This window comes from Mesocricetus auratus, unplaced genomic scaffold (assembly GCF_017639785.1).
Source record: "Mesocricetus auratus isolate SY011 unplaced genomic scaffold, BCM_Maur_2.0 Super-Scaffold_100691, whole genome shotgun sequence".
In the NCBI taxonomy this organism is placed as follows: Eukaryota; Metazoa; Chordata; class Mammalia; order Rodentia; family Cricetidae; genus Mesocricetus; species Mesocricetus auratus.
Window position 1 is genome coordinate 9998277 of NW_024429267.1, and position 23817 is coordinate 10022093.

Genomic DNA, 23817 nt, shown 5'->3' on the forward strand with positions numbered 1-23817 from the left:
GAAACACAACCCCCAACAGGAAGCAAGAGTCTCCTTGTCTGGCCATCAACCTTTTATTCACATTGCTGAAAATTACATGGGAAAGATACTGACCTTGTGTGGAGACGGGAGCCCAGGCTGTGCCTGGTCGGTCTTAAGCTTTCTGAACTAAATTCCCTGTGGTTACTGAAAACTAGAAATAAACTTACAAATTCTAATAATAGACAATACTGGCCTGGTCAGAACCAATAAAGAGGTGTGTGAGAAGCCATTCAAACGCCTAAACTGCCTGAATAATACAACACAAGCTGTATAATCATTTCGGCCTACAAACATTTCGTCTGGAGCACCCAGGGCTGACCCGGTAACCGAGGTAATAACCGTCTTCAAAGGCATGAAGGGGTTTACAGGAACACTTTTTGTCTAGTTCTCCATTTCCACTGAGATCCAAACAAAACAAAATGATTTAATGATCAGCAAGGTAAATTTAGAATAAACACAAACAGCACTGACAGTAATTGCCATCAGATACTGCAGGAACCTTACTATAACTTGGATAGTCTTGCAGTTTCTTTGGTGATCATTAAGGATAGACAAGGTAGGCAGGTGAATCTCTGTGAGTTCAAGGCCAGCCTGGGCTACAAGTTGAGTTTCAGAAGGACAGCCAGGGTTACACAGGGTGACTCAAAAAAAAAAAAAAAAGGAAAAAGAAAAGAAGGAAGGAAGGAAGGAAAGAATAGACAAGTGCTCTCTAACCTACATACATGCACCATGGTACATGGGTGCACATATGTGAACACACACAAATTGACATACATATAAATAAATAAATAAATACACAGTAATTTTTTAAATTAAAAAGAAAAGACAACAAAGCATTTTAAAGGATTTGTTTATTTTTATGTGTGTGTTGCATGAATGTGTGCCGTGTTTGCCTGGTATCTGAGGAGGCCAGCAGAGGGCACCAGATCCCCTGAAACTGGAGGCGCCACGGATAGCTGTGAGCTGCCATATGGGTGCTGAGAACCAAACCCAGGTCCTCTGAAAGAGCATCAAGTTCTCTTAACTGCTGAGCCATCTCTCCAACCCTGTGAGGTACGTTCTTAACCCCAGAATTTGGAAGCAGGAATATCAGGAGTTCAAGCACAACCTTGGCCTCATAGTGAGTTTGAGGTCAGCCCGGGACACATGAGAGCCTATCCTAAAGTAAACCTAGGGCTGGGATGTATCTCAGTTGATGAAATACTTTCCTACTGTACACAAAAGCCTAGTCTAGGTACCCAGCCATGAAATCGTGCACCTATAATCCCAGGATTTAAGAGGTAGAAACAGTAATATAAGGTGTTTAAGGTAATTCTTGGTTACATAGAGTTCAAGGCCAGCCTGAAATACATAAGATCCTGTTCTAGAAATATCTAAAAATAATAGACAAGATAGACAGCTCAGATCTGGTGCCAAGTGCCTGAAGTTCTGGCATTTGGGAGGCAGAGGTAGGAGGACTGCTGCAAGTTGTAAGTTCAAGGCCAGCCTGGGCTACATTGTGAGCGCATGTCACATAGGGGGGAAGGACTGGAGAGATGGTTCAGTTTGCAAAGTGAGTGCTGTGCAAACTGCTGAGCTGTCTGGATCCCCAGCACCCATGTAAGAGCCCAGTATGGTGGTATGTACCTGTAACCCCAGAGCTGGGGGCCAGAAACAGGCAAATTTCTGAGACTTGGTGGCTCACCAACCTAGCCAAAAAGGCAAGTTCCAGAGCCAGTAGGAGACCCCGTCTCAAAAAATAAGGTGGATAGATGGCATAGTGGTCTATTTGGGACAACCTAGACCCACACAAGAAGTGAGTGTCAGTGCGGGACTGTCTACACTGGTCTGGCCTGTGGGCAGGCCTGTGTGGGGATGGGTGTCTTAAGTTAATTGATGTGGGAAGAGCCAGTCCACTGTGGGTGGCTGTGAACTAGTGGAGAAATCAGGCTGGCTGGCAAGCAAGCTGTATTCATGAATTCATTTCTCTCTGCTTTTAACTGAATGTGATGTGACTGGCTGCTTGAAGTTCCTGCCTTAACTTCCCCACAATGATGGACTGTAACCTGGAAGTGTAAGCTAAAATAAACCCTTTGGGGGCTGGAGAGATGGCTCAGCAGATAAGAGTACTGGCTGTTCTTCCAGAAGACCTGGGTTCAATTCCCAGCACCCACATGACCACTCACAACTGTTTGTAACTCCATTTCCAGGGGATCCAATACCCTCATACAGACATACATGCAGGCAAAACAGCAATGCACACAAAATAAAAACACATAAATTAGTAAACCCTTTGTCTTCTAAGTTGCTTTTTGTTGGGTATTTTATCACAGCAACAGAAATAAAACTAGAACAGGTGGAAGGCAATAAAGGAAGCTACCTAAAGTCAACCTATGTTTGCACATGGGTGGATGAGTACTCCCACCCACACAAATGCACACACACACACACACACACACACACACACACACACACACGCACACTTCTTTGACAGTTGGGACTCAGACTTGGGCAACCTGACATGGACCAGGTCTGGGGAGAGGAACATGATCCATGGGCTTTCACATCCCTTACCTCAATATCCCGATTCAGTTGCTTCACAATGGCAGTTATATTCCTGATATGCTCCTCCAAGAACAGCCTGGCTAGGCGGTCGCCTCCCCCTTTATTCTGCATCTTCTGCAAACTGCTGACAATGTCGTCTTTGATGCGGAAGGCATGCTCCACCAGTGCTGCCGTGGTTTTCTCATGGCAGAGGATCCTGTCTTCCAGCTGCTCCACCAGACTCACAGAAGAGTAGGGTGCCATGGTCAGGGACTGGCTGTGTCGGGGCATGGTCCTCACTCGCCTGGGGAAAAGAGTCACATTGCTAAAAGCTGCGGGGAAGGGGAGATTAATCTTTCAAGCCAGATTTAAGACTCCCCAAAGAAACACACGTTGTCTGTCTTTGTAAACAAATGGGCTTAAAGGAAAAGCTTCTACCCAAAAGTTTTCTTTGAGAGCTAGGCAGGATTTTAAGGTGATTATGCTCATGGAATTAAGTAGACTGTTTGCAGGCTCTGTGGCCTCCAAGAAGCAGGAGGCTGGCAGAATGGGCACACCATGGCTCCCCGCTATCATCTGTGATAGCTGTGATAGCCAGACCAAGCTGGCCCCAGAGGTGTGTTGACCTACTGCCTCCCCTTCCCTTCCCCTAAAGAAGTGATCATGAATTCCAGTGCCTCTAGGAGCCGGGCAGTCCCAGAAATGAGGAAGAGACATCATACAAGACACGACCAGAAGGGCTGGGGACTCTGGAGATCTAGAATGTCCCCTGGGGTGACATGGTTTTTGTTCCACCCATGAAAAGACCATCTGAAAATGAGGTCCTTTTTTAAAATGTATTTGTTTTGGGGGCTATCAAAATGGTACTTCAGGATGAGTCAAGAAAATCAGATGTGGCTGTGAGATCACCCTGCTCTTTAAATGATGGCCCATTTAGAAAGGACTCCTGATATGCAGGCTGTGCAATGCATTTCTGTGAAGCAGGATTCCCCCCCAGGCATCCTTCTGATTTCAAAGGGCTAATGGGAACATCTGCCTCAAGCTCCACAGTGATTTTACTGTTGGTAGGAAGTTCAAGTCTACTGCAGAGCCACAGTGAAATCTCTGCCTTTGGGTTCATGTAGCAGTCCACAGGAGCCATGATGCTATAATGTTTTTCTTGCCCTTAAACAAAAAGACCCTTTACAATGTAATGGCCACAGGCTTCCTCTTTCATGACCCTCACGCCCTCTAGCAACCCTCCTGGGACGGTGGAAAAAAAAAACTGTACCTTAGATGCATATTTTCCAGATAGTATACCCTTCCTGGGTGACAAGAGAAGGAAATACAGTGTCCTGCTGGGCCATTTTCTTTTTAATGATTCACATCTGTTGGGAAAAAATAAGTGCTAAATTACTGAACAGTTTATACCTAGGAAGTAAAGGACCTCAAACTCTGATCATTTAAGGCACCAGGAGGCTCCTAAGTTGTATAGCTACACCAATTAGCTGTAGTTGTAAGTGATTTTGACTTTACACATGAAACAAACAGTCAGGGCTTCCCATGAAGGGTAATGAGCCTTGAGAACCAAAACACTTCTAATCCCTACCAGACACAGCAAAAAGGACCAGAAGTTTCCTCATTCCCCACCATGAGCTTGAAAACTACTATTCAAAAAAAAAAAGAAGAAGAAGAAGAAGAAGAAGAAGAAGAAGAAGAAGAAGAAGAAGAAGAAGAAGAAGAAGAAGAAGAAAGGAAGAAAACTACTTTTCCAGAAGCTAGACCCTCAACTCCCCTCCTGAAATACTGGAGCTAGAGCCCAGTTCTTCGCACATGCTAGATAATTGCTCTGCCACCCCCAGTTCCCAAAGCAATCTCCTTAACAGGCTTATTCAATCTTGTACTTCTCTATAAACATTTTCAATAAGTCACCTTAGTAAATCTGATCCCGGTAAGCAATTAAGAACGTGTATTTCTAAATGAATCGAAAATATAAATAATGCATGTTTAATGGAAGCTAATTTGGGGGAACCTATCTGTCCACTAAGCGAATGGCTTGGATACACTTACTTTAAAAAATTGGTTATAAAAGATATTCATACCTAATCTTACCTATGCACACTATTTGACTGTTACAACTGATCAGAAAACTGGAGTTTTTCAAAGGTTTTAGAACTCAGGTTTCTCAAGCCCTTGGTTAATTGGCTCAAAACAATGAGTGCTGGTACCAAGAGCTGATTCTGTAATTAGCCCCATTCTGACGCTGGATTGAAAAAGCATTTCTGATTGACACCATTGTTTTGGCATCAATTCTCTGATGTTTTATTTTTAGACTTTCAAAATGTGAACATTTCACTTTCCCAAAGAACTTCAAATTTTAAACAAATTACATGTAAGGGGGGGAGTAACTTAATGTCAAACAGGCTATGATGTTCAACGAGGTCTGGGTGTAAAAGAGAAGAATCTACCATTTAGGCAAACTAGAATCAAGCCCATGGGGAAACTTTGGAATCATAGAACATTTACACTTTGAAGGTTATATGTAACACTTTTATGGGATTTTTCATTAACGAAACAGTCCAAGCTTAAAACTCATTTAGTATCTACTGGAGCATGCTTACAAATCTGACATGCCCAGTCAGAACTGCCAGCAATGAAGATATTATCTTAAATTGTAGAGGTTTTGTTTGTTTGTTTGTTGTTTTGCTTTATTTTCCTGAGACTGAATTTCAGTCCCATTCAGTACAAACTGATGGCCAAATGTAGCTTTGGCCATTCCCTTCATGAACTGCAGAAATCCACACCAGATGAACTTTGTGAGAGAGGAAAGGATGGGTATCTCTTGACTACTAGACAGGCTCTTTCTAGGCCTCATCACTTCCATTATCTGGCACTGACTCCATGACATTAACTTCCCCATGGCATAAGTTTACAAAACACATTAACATAGGCTGGGGGTTGGTGACCTTCCATGGGTGCTACAAGAATCTGTTCATCTGTTTAGTCACCTGATTGTTATCACCAGGATTCTTTGCCACAGTAGTGAGAGGGATCTCAGTTTCAGCTTAATTAGAGGCTGATAATAAATCACTAGATTAAGTCCCTTCCCAGGTGGCATTTCCAGATCTTCCCATAGTCAACTCCAATGCACCTGCCTGAAGTTAGCATCTCCCTTTAGTTTATGAATCTGACCTCTGACAAGCGGGTCTACAGTGTAATCAGAAAGGGCAGGGTCATGGGCTATTCTGATTGTCTTAAGTCCCTGAGGTTTTCTTTTGCGGGGGTGTTATTTTGAGATGGCATTTTACCCAGGTTGGAAGCAAACTGCCTTAACCGCTGAGATATGTCACCAACCCTCTTAACTTCAGATTTTAAAGATCCTGCAAATTTTCCATTCTTGCTACCACTGCCCACACGCCAGGCCCGCTTGTTCTCTAGCTTCCTATAGTGGATCAGAAGTTTGGAGACCGGCCAGGCATTGGTGGTGCATGCCTTTAATCCCAGCATTTGGGAGGCAGAGGCAGGAGGATCTGTGTGAGTTCAAGACTAGCCTGGTCTACAAGAGCTAGTTCCAGGACAGCCTCCAAAGCCACAGAGAAACCCTGTCTTGAAACAAACAAACAGAAGAAAAAGGAAGAGGAGGAGGTGGAGGAGGAGAAGGAGAAGGAGAAGGAGAAGGAGAAGGAGAAGGAGAAGGAGAAGGAGAAGGAGAAGGAGAAGGAGAAGGAGAAGGAGAAGGAGAAGGAGAAGGAGAAGGAGAAGAAGAAGAAGAAGAAGAAGAAGAAGAAGAAGAAGAAGAAGAAGAAGAAGAAGAAGAAGAAGAAGAAGAAGAAGAAGAAGAAGAAGAAGAAGAAGAAGAAGAAGAAGAACTAGGAGTAGTTTGGAGACCAGGTGAGCCATGAAGAAGAAGAATTAGGAGGAGTAGTAGTAGTAGTTTGGAGACCAGGTGAGCCATTTCTGGAAGAAAAAAAAACCTATCCCAGCATATTCAAGGATGGAGGTGGACCCAGGAAAACTAGTGAACATTAGGACCATATATGGTCAGTGAGGCATGCATGTCCTCACACCAAAACATGCAGCTTTGTATCTCCCTGGCCAATGACATTTATTTACCACTCCTTGACACTATCTGCATCCTACATTGCTCCCAGAAACTCAGAACCCCCCCACTACCCTGGAAAGGGCAGGACAAAGGCTTGACCACTTGGAGTGTTGTGACAGTAATCGTGTTTGCCATAGGCTCTCTCTATTTAGTTCAGGCTGGTCAGTAATTTGCTATAAAACCCAGGGTGGCCTCAAAATCTCAACCCTCCTGCATCGACTGAGTGCTGAGTGCTCTCTCTTGCCCTGTTCTATAGCAAATTTTAAAAACAGCAGAAAGAAATCTGCCAAAATGTAACCAATAGCAATAAGCATATTTTATTCTGTTCTCATTTTCAAAATACTTAATAAGCTGTTATTTTCACAATTACAGAAATCCGAACAAATACTTCTTGAATAAAACAACAAACCAAAGAGCAGTAGCAAATGTTGAAACTGCTCACTTTGGGCTGTAAAAACTGAGAAGCAAGTCTCGTTCTGGGTTCAAAAGATGTTATGGTTCAATTAGAACAAAGATGCTGTTGGCTTTACCTTCTCATTCCCCTGCAGGCATGTTATGAGACCCGAGCCTGGTGACTCTGTCACAGTCACAAGTGTGACTGTGGCCTGGATTGGCTGCTCTTGGGGACTTAGGCGTATGGCACAGACATGGCAGCTCTAAGGTGTCACCCAAAGCCTTTCAAAAGCCCCCATTCCCGGGGTTGAGTGGTAAGCTTACAGGGTCCCAGCAGGTATTTCTAGTGAAATGGACTTGAATCCGCTTGCCAAGGTGTGTTTTCTTTCCCTCAACTCTGTTACATCCATGTTGGGAACACCACGGAGCCAGACAGGTAAGGGGTAATTTCTATTTGATTCATAACATTGTGATTCCGGTGACCGGGGATGTAGCTCAGTTGGTAGGATGCTTGCCAAGCATGCAGAAGCTCTGGGTCTCACACTCCCACTGCCCCCCAACCCCGCACAGCATAAACCCAGTGTGGTAGTATACATTTATGATCCCAGCACCCAGAAGGTGGAAGAAAGAGAATCAGGAGTTCAAGGCCATCCTTGACTACACAGTGAGTTCAAAACCAGCCTAAGGTACCCAGGACCCTATCTCAAATAAAGAGGTGAGGGGGAGGCCTGTAGAGAAGGCTCAGAAGTTAAGAACATTTGTTGCTCTTGTAGAAGTCCTGAGCTCAGTTCCCAGCACCTACATAATAATGCAAAACTATCATCCATAACTCTGGTTCCAGGGAACCCAACACTTTCTTTTGACTGACTAGATCATGAACATAATGCACATTCCATACACACATGCAAGCCAAACATCGTACACATAAAATAAAATTTTAAATCTGAAATAAATAAGTTTTAAGGGGTTCTAGGATGCTGAGCACATTTCCTGGCCTTCCAGCCAACACAGTGAGTTGCTGGATTCACAAACAACCCCAGAGAGCAAGGAACAGTTTGGTGGCACTGCCTTGACCCACACACCAGGGTTCAGGATGATGCCAGTGCTGTGAGGAGAATCCCTGCAAAAACAGATTGGCTTTGTTCTCGTCTATTAGTAACAGCTATTTTGAAATGCTATTTAAGTCTCTATTGTTCATTTGAACTGTCTGCGGATGATGTGGGGGGGGGGCTTTAGGGCAGCACCTCACCCTATAGGAACCTGTGCCTCGAAGGAAGCCAGGCATCTTGCCTCTTCAAAGATGCTCATAGATACAGATGCATCAGCCTTTCCTTTCTCTCATGGGGAGAAGCCTGTCTTTTTTAATTATTGAGGGGCTTGTGGTGGTTTACATAAGAATGCCCCCATAGGCTCATTTATTTGCACGCTTAGTCACCAGGGAGCGGCACTATTTGAGAAGAATTGGGAGGTGTGGCCTTATTGTGGGCTTTGAGGTTTGGGTTGCTTTTTAATGACTTTTTTATTTTTATTTTTATGAGCATTTGTGTTTTGCTTGCATGTATATCTGGGTGAGAATGTCAGATCCCCAGGAACTGGAGTTAGAGATAGTTGTGGGCTGTCATGTGGGTACTGGGAATTGAACCCAAGTCCTCCGGAAGAGCAGCCAATGTTAGCCTCTGAGCCATCTCTCCAGCCCCAGGTTTTGAGGTTTTAAAGTCCCAGTTTCTCTCTCTCTCTCCCTCTCCCCCCTCCCTCTCCTCCTCCCCTCCCCCCTCTCCCTCTCCCTCTCCATCTCCATCTCCGCCTACAGATCAGGATGTATCTCTTAGGTACTTCTCCAGAAACATGTTTTCTGCCATAATGATAATGGATTAAGCCCCTGAAACTGTAAACAAGTCCCCAGCTAAATGCTTTTCTTTATAGGAATTGCCTTGGTCACGGTGTCTCTTCACAGCAATGGAACAGTGACTAAGACAGTGCTTTACCCAAGTGGCATATCAATGGCTGACTCAAGATGCCCCTTCAGTATGAGTTCGGCAGCAGCTTCAGGTCACCTTGCAAGCAACCCATGCACTCCTCCTGCAAACGTGCAGCCACACCCAAAGAAATGTCTTAATATTACATTTTCCAACAGCTATATTTGGTGACTTTTCTTTCTAGCATTAGCGAAGACACATTACCAAATGTTAAAAAGGGAATCTGCCAAGTGCAACAGCAAGAACAGAAAAAATATTATTAAAAGTGGGTATAAACTCTCTACCTACACCCGCGCTGCACCAGGGTTCACCCGCAGGCGGGGAAGGCACGACTTCTGGTTCTCCTGCAAGCAGGAGGCTGGGCGTGTGTGACTTTAGGCTTCTACCCTGCCTGACTCTAACTGAAAAGCTAAGGGGGAGGGCTTGGAAGAAACCCTCAGCCTCCAGCCTGTGCCCTTGTCCGGGCACCCAGTGGACACCACTGCCCTTCTCTGCTGCCCAGGAATCTCCCATCTGGAGTGATGACTGCAGCGCAGCACATTAACACTAACTATTTAGAGAGTGCAGGGGAGGACTCTTGAGCCCTTCCACAGATAATTAAAAAACAGGGAGAAAAGCAATATGAAATAAACAAAACAAACAAACAAAAAAAAAAGCTCAAGGCACCGGGGGTTTCTGAACAACATCTTCCCAGTTAAACAATCTTAAGAATTCCATAATTCAAAAAGCAGCCCCACACATTCTCTCCCACACAAACATGCTCTTTATTAAGCCACACTCCAGCGGCAGGATCTCTGCCCTCTTTCCCTCCTGCAGCAGCTTCACCCACAAAGAGTGGAGTCGCCCCAGCCACAGGCCATCAGGGGCTGGGAGCTGGTCAGTCAGCAGGCAACATGCACCCAGGGGAGCTTCCTGTGGGACCCAGTCACTTCCTAGCACATAGCACCCTAGAAACTAGGTGTTGCTTCTGGAGACACCCAAGTGTTCATTCAAACCCTCTGATGCTTCTCAGGCAACCAGTTCCCAGTCACTTTTCTTGAGTAACAGAAAGAGATAACTGTATCCCACTAGATCATCTTTTTTGATCAGAGAACTACATTTCCAAAAGATCAAAGGGCATGCAACTCAGTGGGAGAAGCTTCCATAGCATCCTTGAGGTTTTGGCTTCAATTCCCAGAGCCACAAAACAAAGATAAGATCATATCAGTTAACTGCTGAGCCTTGGACAAGAAACAACAAAAGATCACCCAACAGTAAAAAGCAAACAAGTTTTTCCTTTCTCCGAAAATCATCTGGTTTTATATTAGAAAGCTGTGAAGATCCTGGGACTAGAGGAAGGGAAGTGGGAGAGAGCCTAGATTAAAGCCGGCCATCAGGCCAGATTTGGTCAGAGACGCTTCCTTTTGCAGCCATCAGTGGTGAATGCAGAGGCTCTGACTGGTCAAAGCGCTGAGAATAGATGACAGCCAAATACACAGCCACAAATGGGACATCTCTGTGTCACCCCCTCCAAGACTCAGGGACCATCACCCAAGAGCTGGAGAAAGTAGGCATGGGTGTGGAGTGCCGACGTCTGGGCATGGCCAATCAGTTGCATTCACAGCGGCTGTGTGTGTCTGCACAAGGGTAAGCCCATCAGCATCCTGTCACGGAGGCCCAAGACCCCCTAATTCTCTGCAAGTATCCATGGTTGCTGGGGGAAGGAGATTCCTGGCAAGGTGCCCATACTCCTGTGATCAAACCACTACCCACACTCCTGTAAGCAATCCTGGAGAAACCCATAAGGACTCACACATACATAAGTACACACACAAGCATATGCATACATACATACATACATACATACATACACAAGCATATGCATACATATATGCACATGCACATACACGCATGTGCACACACACAAGAAAGACAGAGGCATGAATACAGGAGTGGGTCTCATTAGAGAGAGGAAGGAAAGCAGCAGGAAGGGGGAGGGGTCGATAGCATGATGGGGGAGGTGAATATGATCAAACTACATTACATACATATATGAAGATATCATAATAGACCCTGGTATTATGTATAATTAGTACACACTATCAAAAAGAAAGTTCCACAAAAGGGCTCACTTCCCTGCCTCCTATCCACCATGGTAATACTCACTCTGCCTTGATGGGCAGAGGCCTCAGGGTGAATCCTGAGACTCTGGAAGCCCCCAGGGAGGCTTGGTGTCCCCAAACCTTGTGTCCCTGGACCTGGCTAGAATCTAAATCTGGGATCTGGCAGAGACACCCTGAATGTGAGTGCATGATAGCTCTGGGCATCAGCATCCTTCTCGGTCAGTGTGTGTGTGTGTGTGTGTGTGTGTGTGTGTGTGTGTGTGTGTGTGTGTGTACTGCAGGGGAGGGGGCAGGGTTTGGCTGCTCTGCTCAGAGCTCCAGAGCTCTATGAGAAGGCAGGCCTGTGGCAGCAAGCCCTCAGTGACTGTGTCACCCCAAGTGTTTTCTGAACACAGACTTGATCGGTTGCCTATACCAGCCTGGCCAGTGAGTTGGAACATTTCATTAAACTTTAATAATTTCCCCACAGAAAAGAAAACCCCATCGAAGAAGACAAAAGCAGAAGGTACTGACAGAAAGGAACTAGCAGACAGAGTGAAGGAAGGAGGGAGAAGGGATGGATGATGACTGGGAGACAACAAAGAGCTGAGAGAGAGAGACCAGACGAGGGAGGGAGCAGGTGTCTCAGTCCCCATGGAGGAAACAGAAGAATTCCTTCTCTCACATTCAGCTGCTCATTTGGGGTGTGAAGAACCACATGGACCATTTTAAATATGCTGGTAGGTTCCTCATTTTTTCCCAACCGTATGTGCTAAATGTCTTAACATATACCCCAATTAAGAGGTCATTGGGGCAAACATTTATTTCACCTACATCATGGAGATAGATATATTCTCAAGATCTGGGGAAGGTGCTCGGTTGACAGAGTGCTTGCCCCCCCCCCATGAACAAAGGCCTAGATTCCATCTCTTAAGTCATAGAAAACTAGGTGTGGTGCTGCACAACTGTGACCCTAGCACTCGGCTGGTGGAGGATGGAGGATGGAGGATGATGGAGGATGGAGGAGGGAGGATGGAGGAGGGAGAATGGAGGAGGGAGGATGGAAGATGGAGGAGGGAGGATGGAAAGCTGAAGGGCATCCTTGGCTACGTAATGAGTTTGAAGCCAGCCTGGGCTGCATGAGCCCCTTTTCAAGAAGGAGGAGGAGAGAAAGAGAAAAATAGAGACTGGGGTGATGGTTCCACAAGCAAAGCCTCAGGACTCCAGTTCAGATCCCAAGCACTCGTGTAAATGCCAGGTGGGCATAGCAGCACACAAGTAATCTCAGTGCCTGGGGAAGCAGAGAAGAGAGAGCTGCAGGGCAAGCTGGTTAGCCAAGCCAGTCCACCAGTGAGCTCTGGGTTCAGTTGGGAGGCCCCCTCAACATATAAGGGGATGAACCACCAAGTCACCAGTGTCAAGTTCTGGCCTCCACATGCATCAGTCAACATGTATGCAAACACACATCTAACCACACCCAGAAAGAGGGAGGGACACACAGAGGGAGAGAGGGAGGGAGAGAAAAGGAGTTGATTCTTAAGTGATCCACCATTTTGCTAAAGATCCTATATGAGCCAAACCCCACCCGACTCTTGAGATGGACACAGGTCTCACACCATAGAGTACCTCAGTGGCTCTGAGAACTTGCTTTTTTAATGACTAAAGCAAATTCTGTAGTGTGAGAGGGGAAAGGGCTCAGTGGCTGAAGTTCTTCTCTCCTAAGCATGAGGGCCAAAGTTCAGATCCACAGAATCCATATAAATGACAGCCCTCTGTAATTCCGCCTATAAGGGTAGAGACAGGATCCCCAGAGCAACATGGCTAGCCAAATCAGCAAGCTCTGAGTTTGACTGAGAGGCCTTTCCCCAATGAATAAGGCAGAAGAACAACTGGGAATGAGTCTACCTACATCAGACTTGGGCCTACACACACACAACACACACATGCAAATATGCATGCAAGCACAGCACACACACACAACACACACAGGCAAATATGCATGCAAGCACACACACACACACACACACACACACACACAAAGGAAGAACAAATACTTTAGTTCAGTTAACAAATATTCACTGAGCTTTTCACCGTGCTGAACAGGACGGAACCCCTGTGCTACAGGAAGTAACACTAGCAAGCGTCTAGCAAGAGTGAAGAGGCTGGGGAACACTACACTAGTAGCAGGAACTAGGCTAGACCGCCAGGCAGATGGCAGAGCAGTGTGAACCAGGCTTCCAGGAGCAGGCATTTGAGCTGGGTATTCCAGGGCAGTTAAACTGAGACAGTGTGAAGATTGTATGTGAGAGGCCAGAGTGGAGGAAATGGTGACTAGCAGCCAAGAGCAAACACTGGTGTCTAGCAGACTGCTGGAAAACAGTTGGGGGCGGGGGTCACTGAAGTTACTGTGCAGAGGCCTTCATTCCACATCTCCTCAAGCAGGAAGACATAGGATCAGAAGGATGAACAAAAGTAGGGAGGCTGTGAAGGAAACACCTCCACACGTGACAGACAGTCATCCCTAAAACTGTGACAAGGAGCAGAGTCAGCACAGCCCCAGGGTTCAAGAACTGACTCAGAGGAAGATGAGAGCAGGAAACCCCCTGGGTGGGCCTGGGGATAGGACACACTGTCCCCATTCAACCACAAGCCCAATCAAATGGCTACAACACACCTATGCTGGACCCTTCTTAAGTGTAAAGGTCATAAAAGATAATACAGCTGGGGAACTGACCCAGATTAGAGAAACCAAGAGATCAAAAGTTTCAGCTCAAACTAGGCTACTTGGGGGGACCCTCTCAGAAGGAAGGGAGGGAGGAAGAGAGAGATAGCTAAAACAACACAATACTAACCGGAGAAGCCTGGCATGATGGCCCACTCCTATAACCCCAGCATGTGAGACGCTAAGGCAGGAGGATTACTCTGAATTTTGAGACCAGCCTGGCAATAAGATCTTATCTGTAAAAGGGACAGGGCCAAGTAAAGGCACTTGTTGTGAAGTCGGATGACATGAATGCTATCCCCAGAACCTTCCTGGTGGGAAGAGGGAAGCAGCCTCCTCAACAAGAGAGAAATCATGCCTGGTACTGGAAGCCCAGCTAACTATCCAGGGCTAATGAAGTCATGGATCTTGCAGGAGAACCTATAACTACTCCTTACTAAATCAGAAGAATCTCTAACTATATTCTAAATATTTGTCCTTATAACCACAGATAAGTGTGCTCCTCACCCCATCATCAAGGAAACTTCCCTTTGAAAGACCATTACTGAAAACTGCAACCAATCAGGATGCAGGGAGGTGGATCCCAGTCCTAATGGATACATCTACAACATAACTCCTGCACCTAAGGGTTAGGGAACATGGCAGAAGGGGGGGAGACAGACAGAAAGATGATAAGAGACATACCTTGGGGGCGGACGGGAGGTTGCTATGAGATTCTGTTTCCTACCAATGTCAGAAGCTACACCCATAAAGTCTCAGCAACACAACTGCATAAACATGAGCTGAGCGAGGACAACAATAACAGAGGTGCTACCATAGATGGGGAAAGCCCATGAGACCTTACTTAGCCCTACACAAGGAACTACAGGCAGCTAAGGAATGCTGATAGTGGGAGAAATAGTCTTCCCCGGGGAAGAGCACAGCAATTAGCTATCCAATACCAAACTGTCAGCCCTAAAAACATACAAATAACATTATACAAACTGAGCAGTTTGTATTTAAGAATATGAATGTGTACACACACACACACACACACACACACACACACACACACACACACTACTTAAGGGATTGTTTTAAGCCCTAGATTTGATCCTGACCCCTAAACCAAAGTCTTTGGTACCAAAAAAAAAAAAAAAAAAAAAAAAAAAAAAGAGTAAGCCGGGCGTTGGTGGCGCACGCCTTTAATCCCAGCACTTGGGAGGCAGAGACAGGTGGATCTTTGTGAGTTCGAGACCAGCCTGGTCTACAAGAGCTAGTTCCAGGACAGCCTCCAAAGCCACAGAGAAACCCTGTCTCGAAAAACCAAAAAAAAAAAAAAAAAAAAAAAAAAGATCTTCATCTGTATAAAGATACCAATTGGATCCCTGATTAGTAGCTGTTGATTAGAGAATAACACTGATTCAAACTTAATTTCCTGATTTTGACAAATGATGTATAAGAAAATGTCCTTTTAAAAGAAGGAAACATATGCTTGAGTATTTGGGGCAGTACAGGTACATTTTCTCCCTGTTGTTCTGACACGGTGCAGGAGAAATTACAAGTTAAGTGTGTGTCTGTACACACATCCACAAATAGATGCAGAGAGAGAGTGGGAGAAAGTGCCAGAAAGATAAAACAAGTATGGTTGAAGTTAATATTTATAGAATGCGGCTGAAAGAGAGATCAGAACTTTTCAGTTTATTGTTGAAGCATTTCCATAAATCTGAATCAACTTAAGATTAAAAAAATTAAAGGGGAAGGAAATTGTTAAGGAAGCCAGAGTGATACAATAGCCATGTCAGGGACCCGAGTCAAGACAGCTGGGAGATCTCACTGGGTCTGATGGCCAGAGTCCCTGTCTCAGTTCTGCCCCTAAGAACTGACTTGAGTTATCCTGTGGTCCCTCTAATTTAATTTCTTCATCCACAAAACACGGATAATGTTGGCCTCCCAGACAGAGAGAACATGGGCTCCCTCTGGGGCACAGGAAGGTGGACTCTGAGTCGACACTGACGCTGGGAAGGAGAAAAGAGAAGACCAGGAAGGGAAGCAGAGAGAACAACCCAAGTTCAGAGCCCCCACAGCTAGGGGCCAGCAAGACAGTCATCAAATGAGGGGTGAGTGGAACCTGCAGAGACAGGGCAGGAAGACAGAAAGAGAGAGGTACGGGAGGAGAGCAGCAGGGCACCAACCAAGGAGAAGGGCACGGGAAGGCTCAGTTCTGCAGCCAAGACTCCTGAGGGGGCCGTGAGGGGGCAGTTTGCACAGAAAGATAAAGGAAGTGCTTGATCAAAGGAGAGGAACTCACTGAGATCAACAGAGCAGCTGCTCCTGCTTTAGCCCAGGCTCTGCCCTCCCCACACAATAGCCGATAGCTCCCTGTGGCTGGTTCAACTGAGTTTGAATTCCTTTAAGATCCACATAAACTGAAAACTCAGTTTAGGCCAGGAGTGGTAGAACATGCCTATAATCTCAGCCCTTAGGAGGCTGAGGCAGGAGGGTTGTGAGTTCAAACTCAGCCCAGGCTGACCAGCAAGACCCTGTCTCAAAAATAAGTAGACAAAAGAATAAAAATTCAGGTCCTTGGTCATAGTAGTCACATCCTGTGCGCTCCATAGCCACAAACGGCTAGTAAACGCCATCACTTCCGTCACTAGAGAAGGTTCTAGTGGACAGAATGGAGACTCCAGTACGGTTTCTTAAAGGAAGGATGACTTGGCTATATGATGGAATGAGGTCGGGGTGGAGGAAGGAGGAGCAAAGAAAGGCAGAGGGAGAATGATAAATTGACACATGGAAGGAGATCCCGGCTGGGGCAGGCAGGGGCAGAGGGAGGGAAGCGGAGTGTGGGATGGGTTCAGGCTCGCCCCAGGTCAGACACAGGAATGGTCCTGAATTTCAGAACAAAAACATAAGGACATGGAGGGATGGAGAAGGACATACTTGGAGATGCAAAGGAGGGTTCAGCTGGGTTTACATTGAGGTGGAGGGCAGTAATGGAGAATGTGGACGCTCTCCATCTTATCTGTCAAAGGCCACTTTCTGGAAGGGAACCTGGCTTTTAAGGGATAGAGAGCCTCGGCACAGAGCAAAGTGGAGGCAGTCTGAGTTCATGAAGGATAGAAGTCTCGTGTCTCACAGAAAAGCAAGCCTTCACGAAATTAGAACCAGCATCAGTTTAAAGTGGAACCAGCCTAGGTCCTTATGACTTTTGGATTGGAGACAGGAATACAAGGAGTCCAAGGCTGACAGCATGGCGCACACCTTTAATCCCAGCACTCTGGAGACAGAGGCAGACAGACCTCTGAATTTGAAGGTAGTCAGGTCTACTTAGTGAGTTCCAGGCTAGCCACACTACATGGTGAGACCCTGACTCAAAAAAAGTAAAAGTCAACATGTCAAGACCAAAGATGTGGCGCCCTGAAGATGGGCTGACAAGGACGAAGGGGCTGGAGTTCTCAGCGATGATTAGAGACAGGCACAGTGTGTGGACAGAGTCAGTCAGTAGGAAGAAGTCCAAGCCAGCTCCTGAAAGTGGAAAACTGCCCAGCCTCAGCGCATCTCCGATATCGGTGGTGGAAGGAAAATACAGGCAGAACCATGGGAGTCAAGGAGGAGCCGTGGAGGTCAAGGCTGAGTCACAGGGGTCAAGGTTGAACCACAGGATCAAGGTTGAGGCACTAGAAGGCCATTGAGGGGGGCAGGTCTCAATGTAAACCCAAAGTCACCAGCAAGGCCAGCAGAAGAGAGACAAAGCTAGGGGCTCGTGGTCTTCCCAGACTCCAGAGAAGCGGTTTCCCTGCCCGAGCCAGCACCAAATGAGCTGTGTTCGCCCTCTCCCCTCCTGTTTCCTTTTTTCCTTCTTTTAAGGCAAAGCAAACAAACAAACTGTGTGTGTGTCTTAGCACACATGTGTAAGCCAGAAGACAACTTAGAAGTGTGCGTCTTTCCTTGTACCAGGTGGACTCTGAGGCTCAAGCTCAGGTTGTCAGGCCTGGTGGCAGGCATCTTTACCTGCTGGCCCATCTTGCTGACCTAAGTCTTGCTTTTTTACAGAAAGGGTTTCGTTTTGGTTGGTTGGTTGGTTTGGGGGTTTTATGGTCCTAATGATTCCATTTTGATATTTGAGAGAATCTAAATGAGCCTGTCTTTTTAAAAACATGCCTGGCACTTCAGATGGGCCACCAGGTTTGGGAAGCACTAAGCCAGAAACACAAGGAAAGACCTGGGGCGGAGAAGACAGTTCTGCATCCTAAGAGTTAACGGCTCGGAGGTGACACTGAGGAGCTAGGACAAGGTCATCCTGGTTTGATGAGTAGGTCCCGGGAAGGGGTGTTCTGGGGAAGTAGCTTAGTCTGTTGTATACTCAGACTGTGGTAGGAGGGAAGAAAGAGGAGAGGAGCTCAGAGACAGAAAATGAAAATGCAGGAATGTGGTTCCAAGACACAAAAAAGGAGAGGCCCTGAGTGGCAGAAGTCACAGGGGTTAGCACCCACAGGGGCAGGAGGAAGAGTCCTCTGCTGATTGAGGCTCTAAGGTTGAGGACTTGTGGTTCATTGAAGGTCTGTAGGGCTCGCTGACGAAATTCCTCGGCAACTAGGGATTTTGTATCTGTATACTAACGATTTCTAATAGGTAGCCCTTAAAGATTTCTAAGCCCGCAGACAGGCAAGCTGGGAGAAACTTACTCATTAGCCGAAAACTTGGCTTCCCAGGCCATCTCTTTTTAGAGAGAAGTCAGATTCCCATGGATATCAAGAGTGTCCTTGAAACACAAAGCCAGAGACATCTCAAGTATCCAATGACAGGGATCCTAGGCACCCCTTGTGCCCCATTGGAGAAAAGGGAAGTTTATGGATGGAAAATATGGAAAACGACTTCCTTGTCATTTTTAGTACCAGTCAGTGCTAAAATTAGAAGAAATACCACAGCCTATAAGTCACACACACACACACACACACACACACACACACACACACGGCAGATACCAATGCACATTTCTTAATAAAGAACACATTTATTCTCAGAAACCTAATTAGTTAATTTCCACTACATTTACTTGTTTGACTTGTGCGTCTTGTGTGGGTGTGGAGGTCAGAGAACAATTTGCGGGGGTTGGATGGTTCTCTCCTTTCACGGTGTGGGTTCTGGAGATCAAACTCAGGTCATCGAGCTTGGTGGCAAGGACGTCATCCCACTGAGCCGTCTTGTCAGCTCCCACCACCACCACCAATCTTTAAAGAGCAAATGCAAATGCTTGTCCCTGCTTCTAAGAGATTCCCTCTGTAGATCTAAAACAGTTCCGCATTATATCTGTGAAATAATCTCTAGCACCAGCACACACAGACTTTAAGATGAGTGCACGCATGCGTCACACACACACACACACACACACACACACACACGAGACAGAGAGAGAGAGAGAGAGAGAGAGAGAGAGAGAGAGAGAGAGAGAGAGAGAGAGAGAGAGAGAGAAAGCTTCTGCACATTGAAGAAATGACTCACTTAATTTGCCACTGCCTGCCACTACTGGGTTTTGATTTTACCTGTTCAGACACAAAGTTTCCTATCAGATCAACTACAGGAAAAAAGTATTAGTAGCTTGAGCCCGAAATGGGTTTAGGACTTAAGGGCACCGATGGGATTTTGATCTATGCATTTTAACGAGCCTCCCTGGATCTCAGAGTGTTCCCTCCACAATCTTCCATAAAATGGTAACATTTCTTGCCACTTTGGGAGCCAGCTCATTGGAAACCCCTTTCGGAATAAACATGGTTAAGGGGCCTTCTTCAGCTCACAGTATCAGCAAAACAGCCTTATGCTGCAACTGGAGAGAACCAGGGAACCCGCAGGGAAGCAATGTGGCTAACCCACCCAAGGTCACTCAGCTCCAACTGGGGGTAATAGACTTGTCCTAGTTCTGGCAAACTCTGCACACCCTTGGCTCGTCTCAAACAGTCCCTGGGGGGCTCTGTTGTCTGCTTGATTGCAGCCCCCGCGATGTTGCAATGCCACTTGCGCTCTGCGCCCAACTTCAGCCCTGCGCGTCAGCATGCAGTTAACCCTCTAGCGTCCAGAATGTCACACAGGGCACGCGCAGCTTCACCCCTCACCCCCCTCTCCCCAGCACTATCCCATGTCTATCGGTGGAGTGGTTGCTCCAAGGTCACATCGACTGTCCCTGCAGAAGCACCCGCTGCTTGGATCCAGGAGATGCCTGGGCGCGTGGGGAGGAGAGGCACCCCTGGGGACTCACCCGCGCGCGGATCGGGCGCGCCGCGGCTGCCCATGTTGTCGCTGGCGCTCTGGGTGCGGTGGCCGCGAGCGCCGGGCTGTGCGGGGCGAACCCGGCTACGGGCCCGCGCTCCAGTCAGCGCGCGCGCGGCCCGGCCCGGGGTTCGCGGCTCCCCCACCCGGGAAGGGCGCGAGCCGCCGCGCGCCGCCCAGAGCCGCTTCCGGGCGCGTTGCCTGGACGCGGTTGCCGTGGCAGCCCGAACTGGAGGCTTTCCCCGCGCGCCCGCGCCCAGCCCGCCGGCGCCCCTCCTCCCGCCGCGTTCCCACACCCAAAATAGCCTTTCCGCGGCGCCGCGGGTCCCCACCCAGTCCTCAGCAGGGAGTCGGCGGGCGGGCACTTGCTTACAAGAACCTTGGAGGCAGAGGTAGGTGTAGAGAAAGATGCTTGTGTGAGAGCCCAGCCTTCCTTCCAGGTGGTAATGTCATCCATCATCTTCCCGGGATTCCTAGCATCCTTTATGTACCAAGCCTGTTTCCCACCGAAATAGTTATCTGCGCTCTCCACCTCAAACTGGGGAGAAGTTAGGGGTGAGACCACAGTCTGGTAAACAGCTCCTTCCGTCGCCCCACCTGCACAGGTGATGGAACCCTCCAAGTGACAAGTGTCTACGAGGGAATCACCGTACCTAGCGCATGTCGGCCCAAGAGACCAGACCCTGGCAAGAATGCTAGCTACACTGCTTTTCCTCCCAGTCCTCGTACCTTTTGCCGAGCTCCTAGAGAGTCCTAGCTCTGCCCTCCTTCCCATCGGTGTTGGATTCTCAGCAGGATCCACTCACAATTTTGCTTCCTCTCCGTGGGTGGGATTTAAGCAGAGTGGGGGATCCCACCTTTGCTTGCCTCACAGCGTCTGGTTCATAGCTCTTACACAGAGGCTTACCCGAGGCAGATGCTCCCATCTAGCGGCTCCCCAGCCCTCTCAGCCCCCCCCCCCCCCAATTCAGGGAGAGCTGGGAAGAAGGCAGGCTGTGCAGCCACTTGGAGAGGTCTGGTCTTGGAATACTCGATCCTGTAGTCATTTGTGTGTGGCCTTGGATGTTCTGCAATTTCCTCGCCTGTAGAATAATAACTCCCCCAACACACACAAACACACACACACACACACACACACACACACACACAGAAAGAGAGAGAGACAGACAGACAGAGAGAGACAGACAGAGACAAACAGAGAGACAGAGAGAGAGAGAGCTAATGAATATAGCATTCCTTCAGTCAACAGTATTTATTGAATGTCTAAGGTGAAATGGAGAAGATGAAGATGGAGGAGAAGGGGAGAGGACTCTGATCGTCTCCTAGTCATTACAGCCCAACACAGATTTATTAGACACAAGTAAAAAGAACGTGGTGACCAAAAGGATCATGACCTGAGTCCCCCTAACGTTCCTTTAGTGTGATGATTTTTCTTCCTGTTGCACAGTCTGTGAATGCGTATTGGATCCAATTCTAAGGCAGAAGGAGCTCTGGGAATTTCCACCGTTTAAGATGTATTTGAGGGAGATGAGGAGAAGGCTCAGTGGATAAAGCGCTTGCCTCTCAAGCATGAGGACCTGAGTTCTATCCTCAGAACCCACATTTAAAAAAAAAGTCGGCATTCATGTAGTGCATATTTCCTCGTGCAGGCTCCCACACATGCACAATATTTTTAAGCCAGACATGGGAATGGCTGTGCGCTTGTAACTCGAGACCTGGGGAAGCAGAGACAGGCAAGCAGATCATGACTCATTGGTCATTCAGCCTAGCTTCCTTGGTATCAAAAAGGTGGACAGTGCCTGATGAATGACATTTGTGGTTGTCCTCTGACCTCCACACACACACACACACACACACACACACACACACTGTGACACACGCACGTGTGCACACGCACACACACACACACACACAGAGTCTGGCCGTTGTATTTCTTCCTCCCTCCTTCCCACTCCACTCCACTTCCTCCCTCCCTGTCCTGCTTCTTCCTATCACACCCCAGTAGTCAAGGGTTCACTTCCTAGGAAGGAGAGAGAATGGATAGAATAGAGGACCGTTGTCACTCTGGCAACCTTCAAAGCATAGCTGTATTTACCACGAAACCTCCTCATGCTCTGGGGTAAAGAACACCTGGGAGGTGAGGGATCTTTGCCAGAAGCTCCCACAAACCCTTATTTCATTCTTTTTTTTAAAATCACGCTGATTAACATACGCCACCAAATTTTTAAAGGTTCATTTGTGAGGCATGATAACCCACGCAGTCAAGAGGCTGAGGCAGGAGGATTGCCACAAATTCAAGACTAGCCTAGGCAGATTAGCCTGGGTTACGTACAAAAGAACCCTGTCTCAAACAAAACAAAAAAATAAAAAGATTCACTTGATTAAAAAAAATGAAAAACCCTTGATGCCTCAATAGCAGTCCTAAGATTTCAAAGCAGTCCCAAATCAAGCCTGTGACTTCCCACTTCTCCCCCTTCCATTTCGTCTCTCAGGAAATCTGTTTTTAATCCTAAAGGGTCAAAATTGGGCACACAACAAGTTAAGCTTCCTCTAGTTTCTTCCTACCTTTTACACACCTGTGAGGTAAATTTCAGTCAAGTACCCAATTTTCCAGAATTGTCTTTATTGTAGCTCATTATGGGAAATGGAATTTTCTCTTGTGTTACTTTAATTACCAAACCATGAGTTATCACAAATTGTTATATGCTAGCAGAGGTTATTGCTAAAGATGGTTTTTTCAAGGAAAGAAAACCCTACTTGACTTCCCTTCACGATGGACTACAACTGTAACCCTAAAAATGGTTTTGTCAAGGAAAGCTCAGCAGATAAAGGCATTTGCAGCCAAGCCTGAGGCGTGATCTGGGTCCCTGGGACCCACATGATGGAGGACAGAAATGACTCCTGCAATCTGCCCTCTGAACTTGACACTTGCACCGTGGCATGTGCACCCGTCCCAATACACAAACGGGTAAATAAGTGGGATTTTTAAAGATTCATAAAAGGGAAAGCAGTCTTACAAGTTTGGTATTATAATACCAGTTGCCAGCAAGTCATGGAATAGAAGTAATTGGTACGTCCTTTGAGGCCATACATTTCAGGGAGTTTGCTTTTAAAGTAACATTGTACTACTACTGAGTTAACATCCCGCCTTGGCACTGATATAATGGACGGGATATCAAACTGGCCAGCAAGCATACTGGACTAGTAAAGATGAAAACAGGCTGGGAAAGATGGTTCAGTGTATATAGTGCTTGCCATGCAGGCATAAGGACCAGAATTCAGACTCCTAGAGCCTACTTCCAAAGCTGAGTGGTTTTGATGGTTGCCTGTAATTCCAGCATTCAGGAGGCAGAGACAGGGATCCCAGAAGCAAGCCCACTAGCTAGATTAGCCAGGACAGTAAGCTCTGGGATCAGTGAGAGACCCTGCCTCAAAAAATCAGGTGGGATAGTGATCAAGGAAGACATCAAGTGTCAAGCTATAACATCCATATGTCCCCACATATGGGAATACACATATATGCATACACACCACACACACGTGAATAAAATAAATTATTTTAAAAAGGCAATGTCCCAGATTGGTCAAAAGTGGTATTCGCTGAAGCTAGAGAGATGGCTCAATGGTTAAGAGTGCTGGCTGATCTTGCAGAGGACCCAAGTCCAATTACCAGCACCCACTCAGCAGCTCACAACCATCTGTAACTCCAGGCCCAGCGGATCTGATGCCCTCTCCTAGCCCCTGTGGGCATGTATACATGTGGTACACAGA

The 23817-nt window shown here is 46.9% G+C and overlaps 1 protein-coding gene across 2 annotated transcripts in view; it reads right to left on the reverse strand.

Moving 5' to 3' along the window:
* Nucleotides 1-20933, reverse strand: part of Fam81a (family with sequence similarity 81 member A) — a 52080-nt gene extending 31147 nt beyond the window's left edge. The window contains exons 1-3 of one of the 2 annotated variants that reach the window (XM_013117469.3): nt 20776-20933; nt 3815-3911; nt 2575-2848 (exon numbers count right to left, since the gene is read on the reverse strand). In XM_013117469.3, coding sequence (XP_012972923.1) covers nt 2575-2848; nt 3815-3825 — 285 coding nt within the window. In that variant the 5' untranslated portion in view covers nt 3826-3911; nt 20776-20933. Of the gene's footprint in view, nt 1-2574; nt 2849-3814; nt 3912-20035; nt 20187-20775 lie in introns of those variants that run through there. The other variant, XM_005075476.4, reaches the window with a different exon arrangement.
* Nucleotides 20934-23817: the final 2884 nt, after the last annotated feature.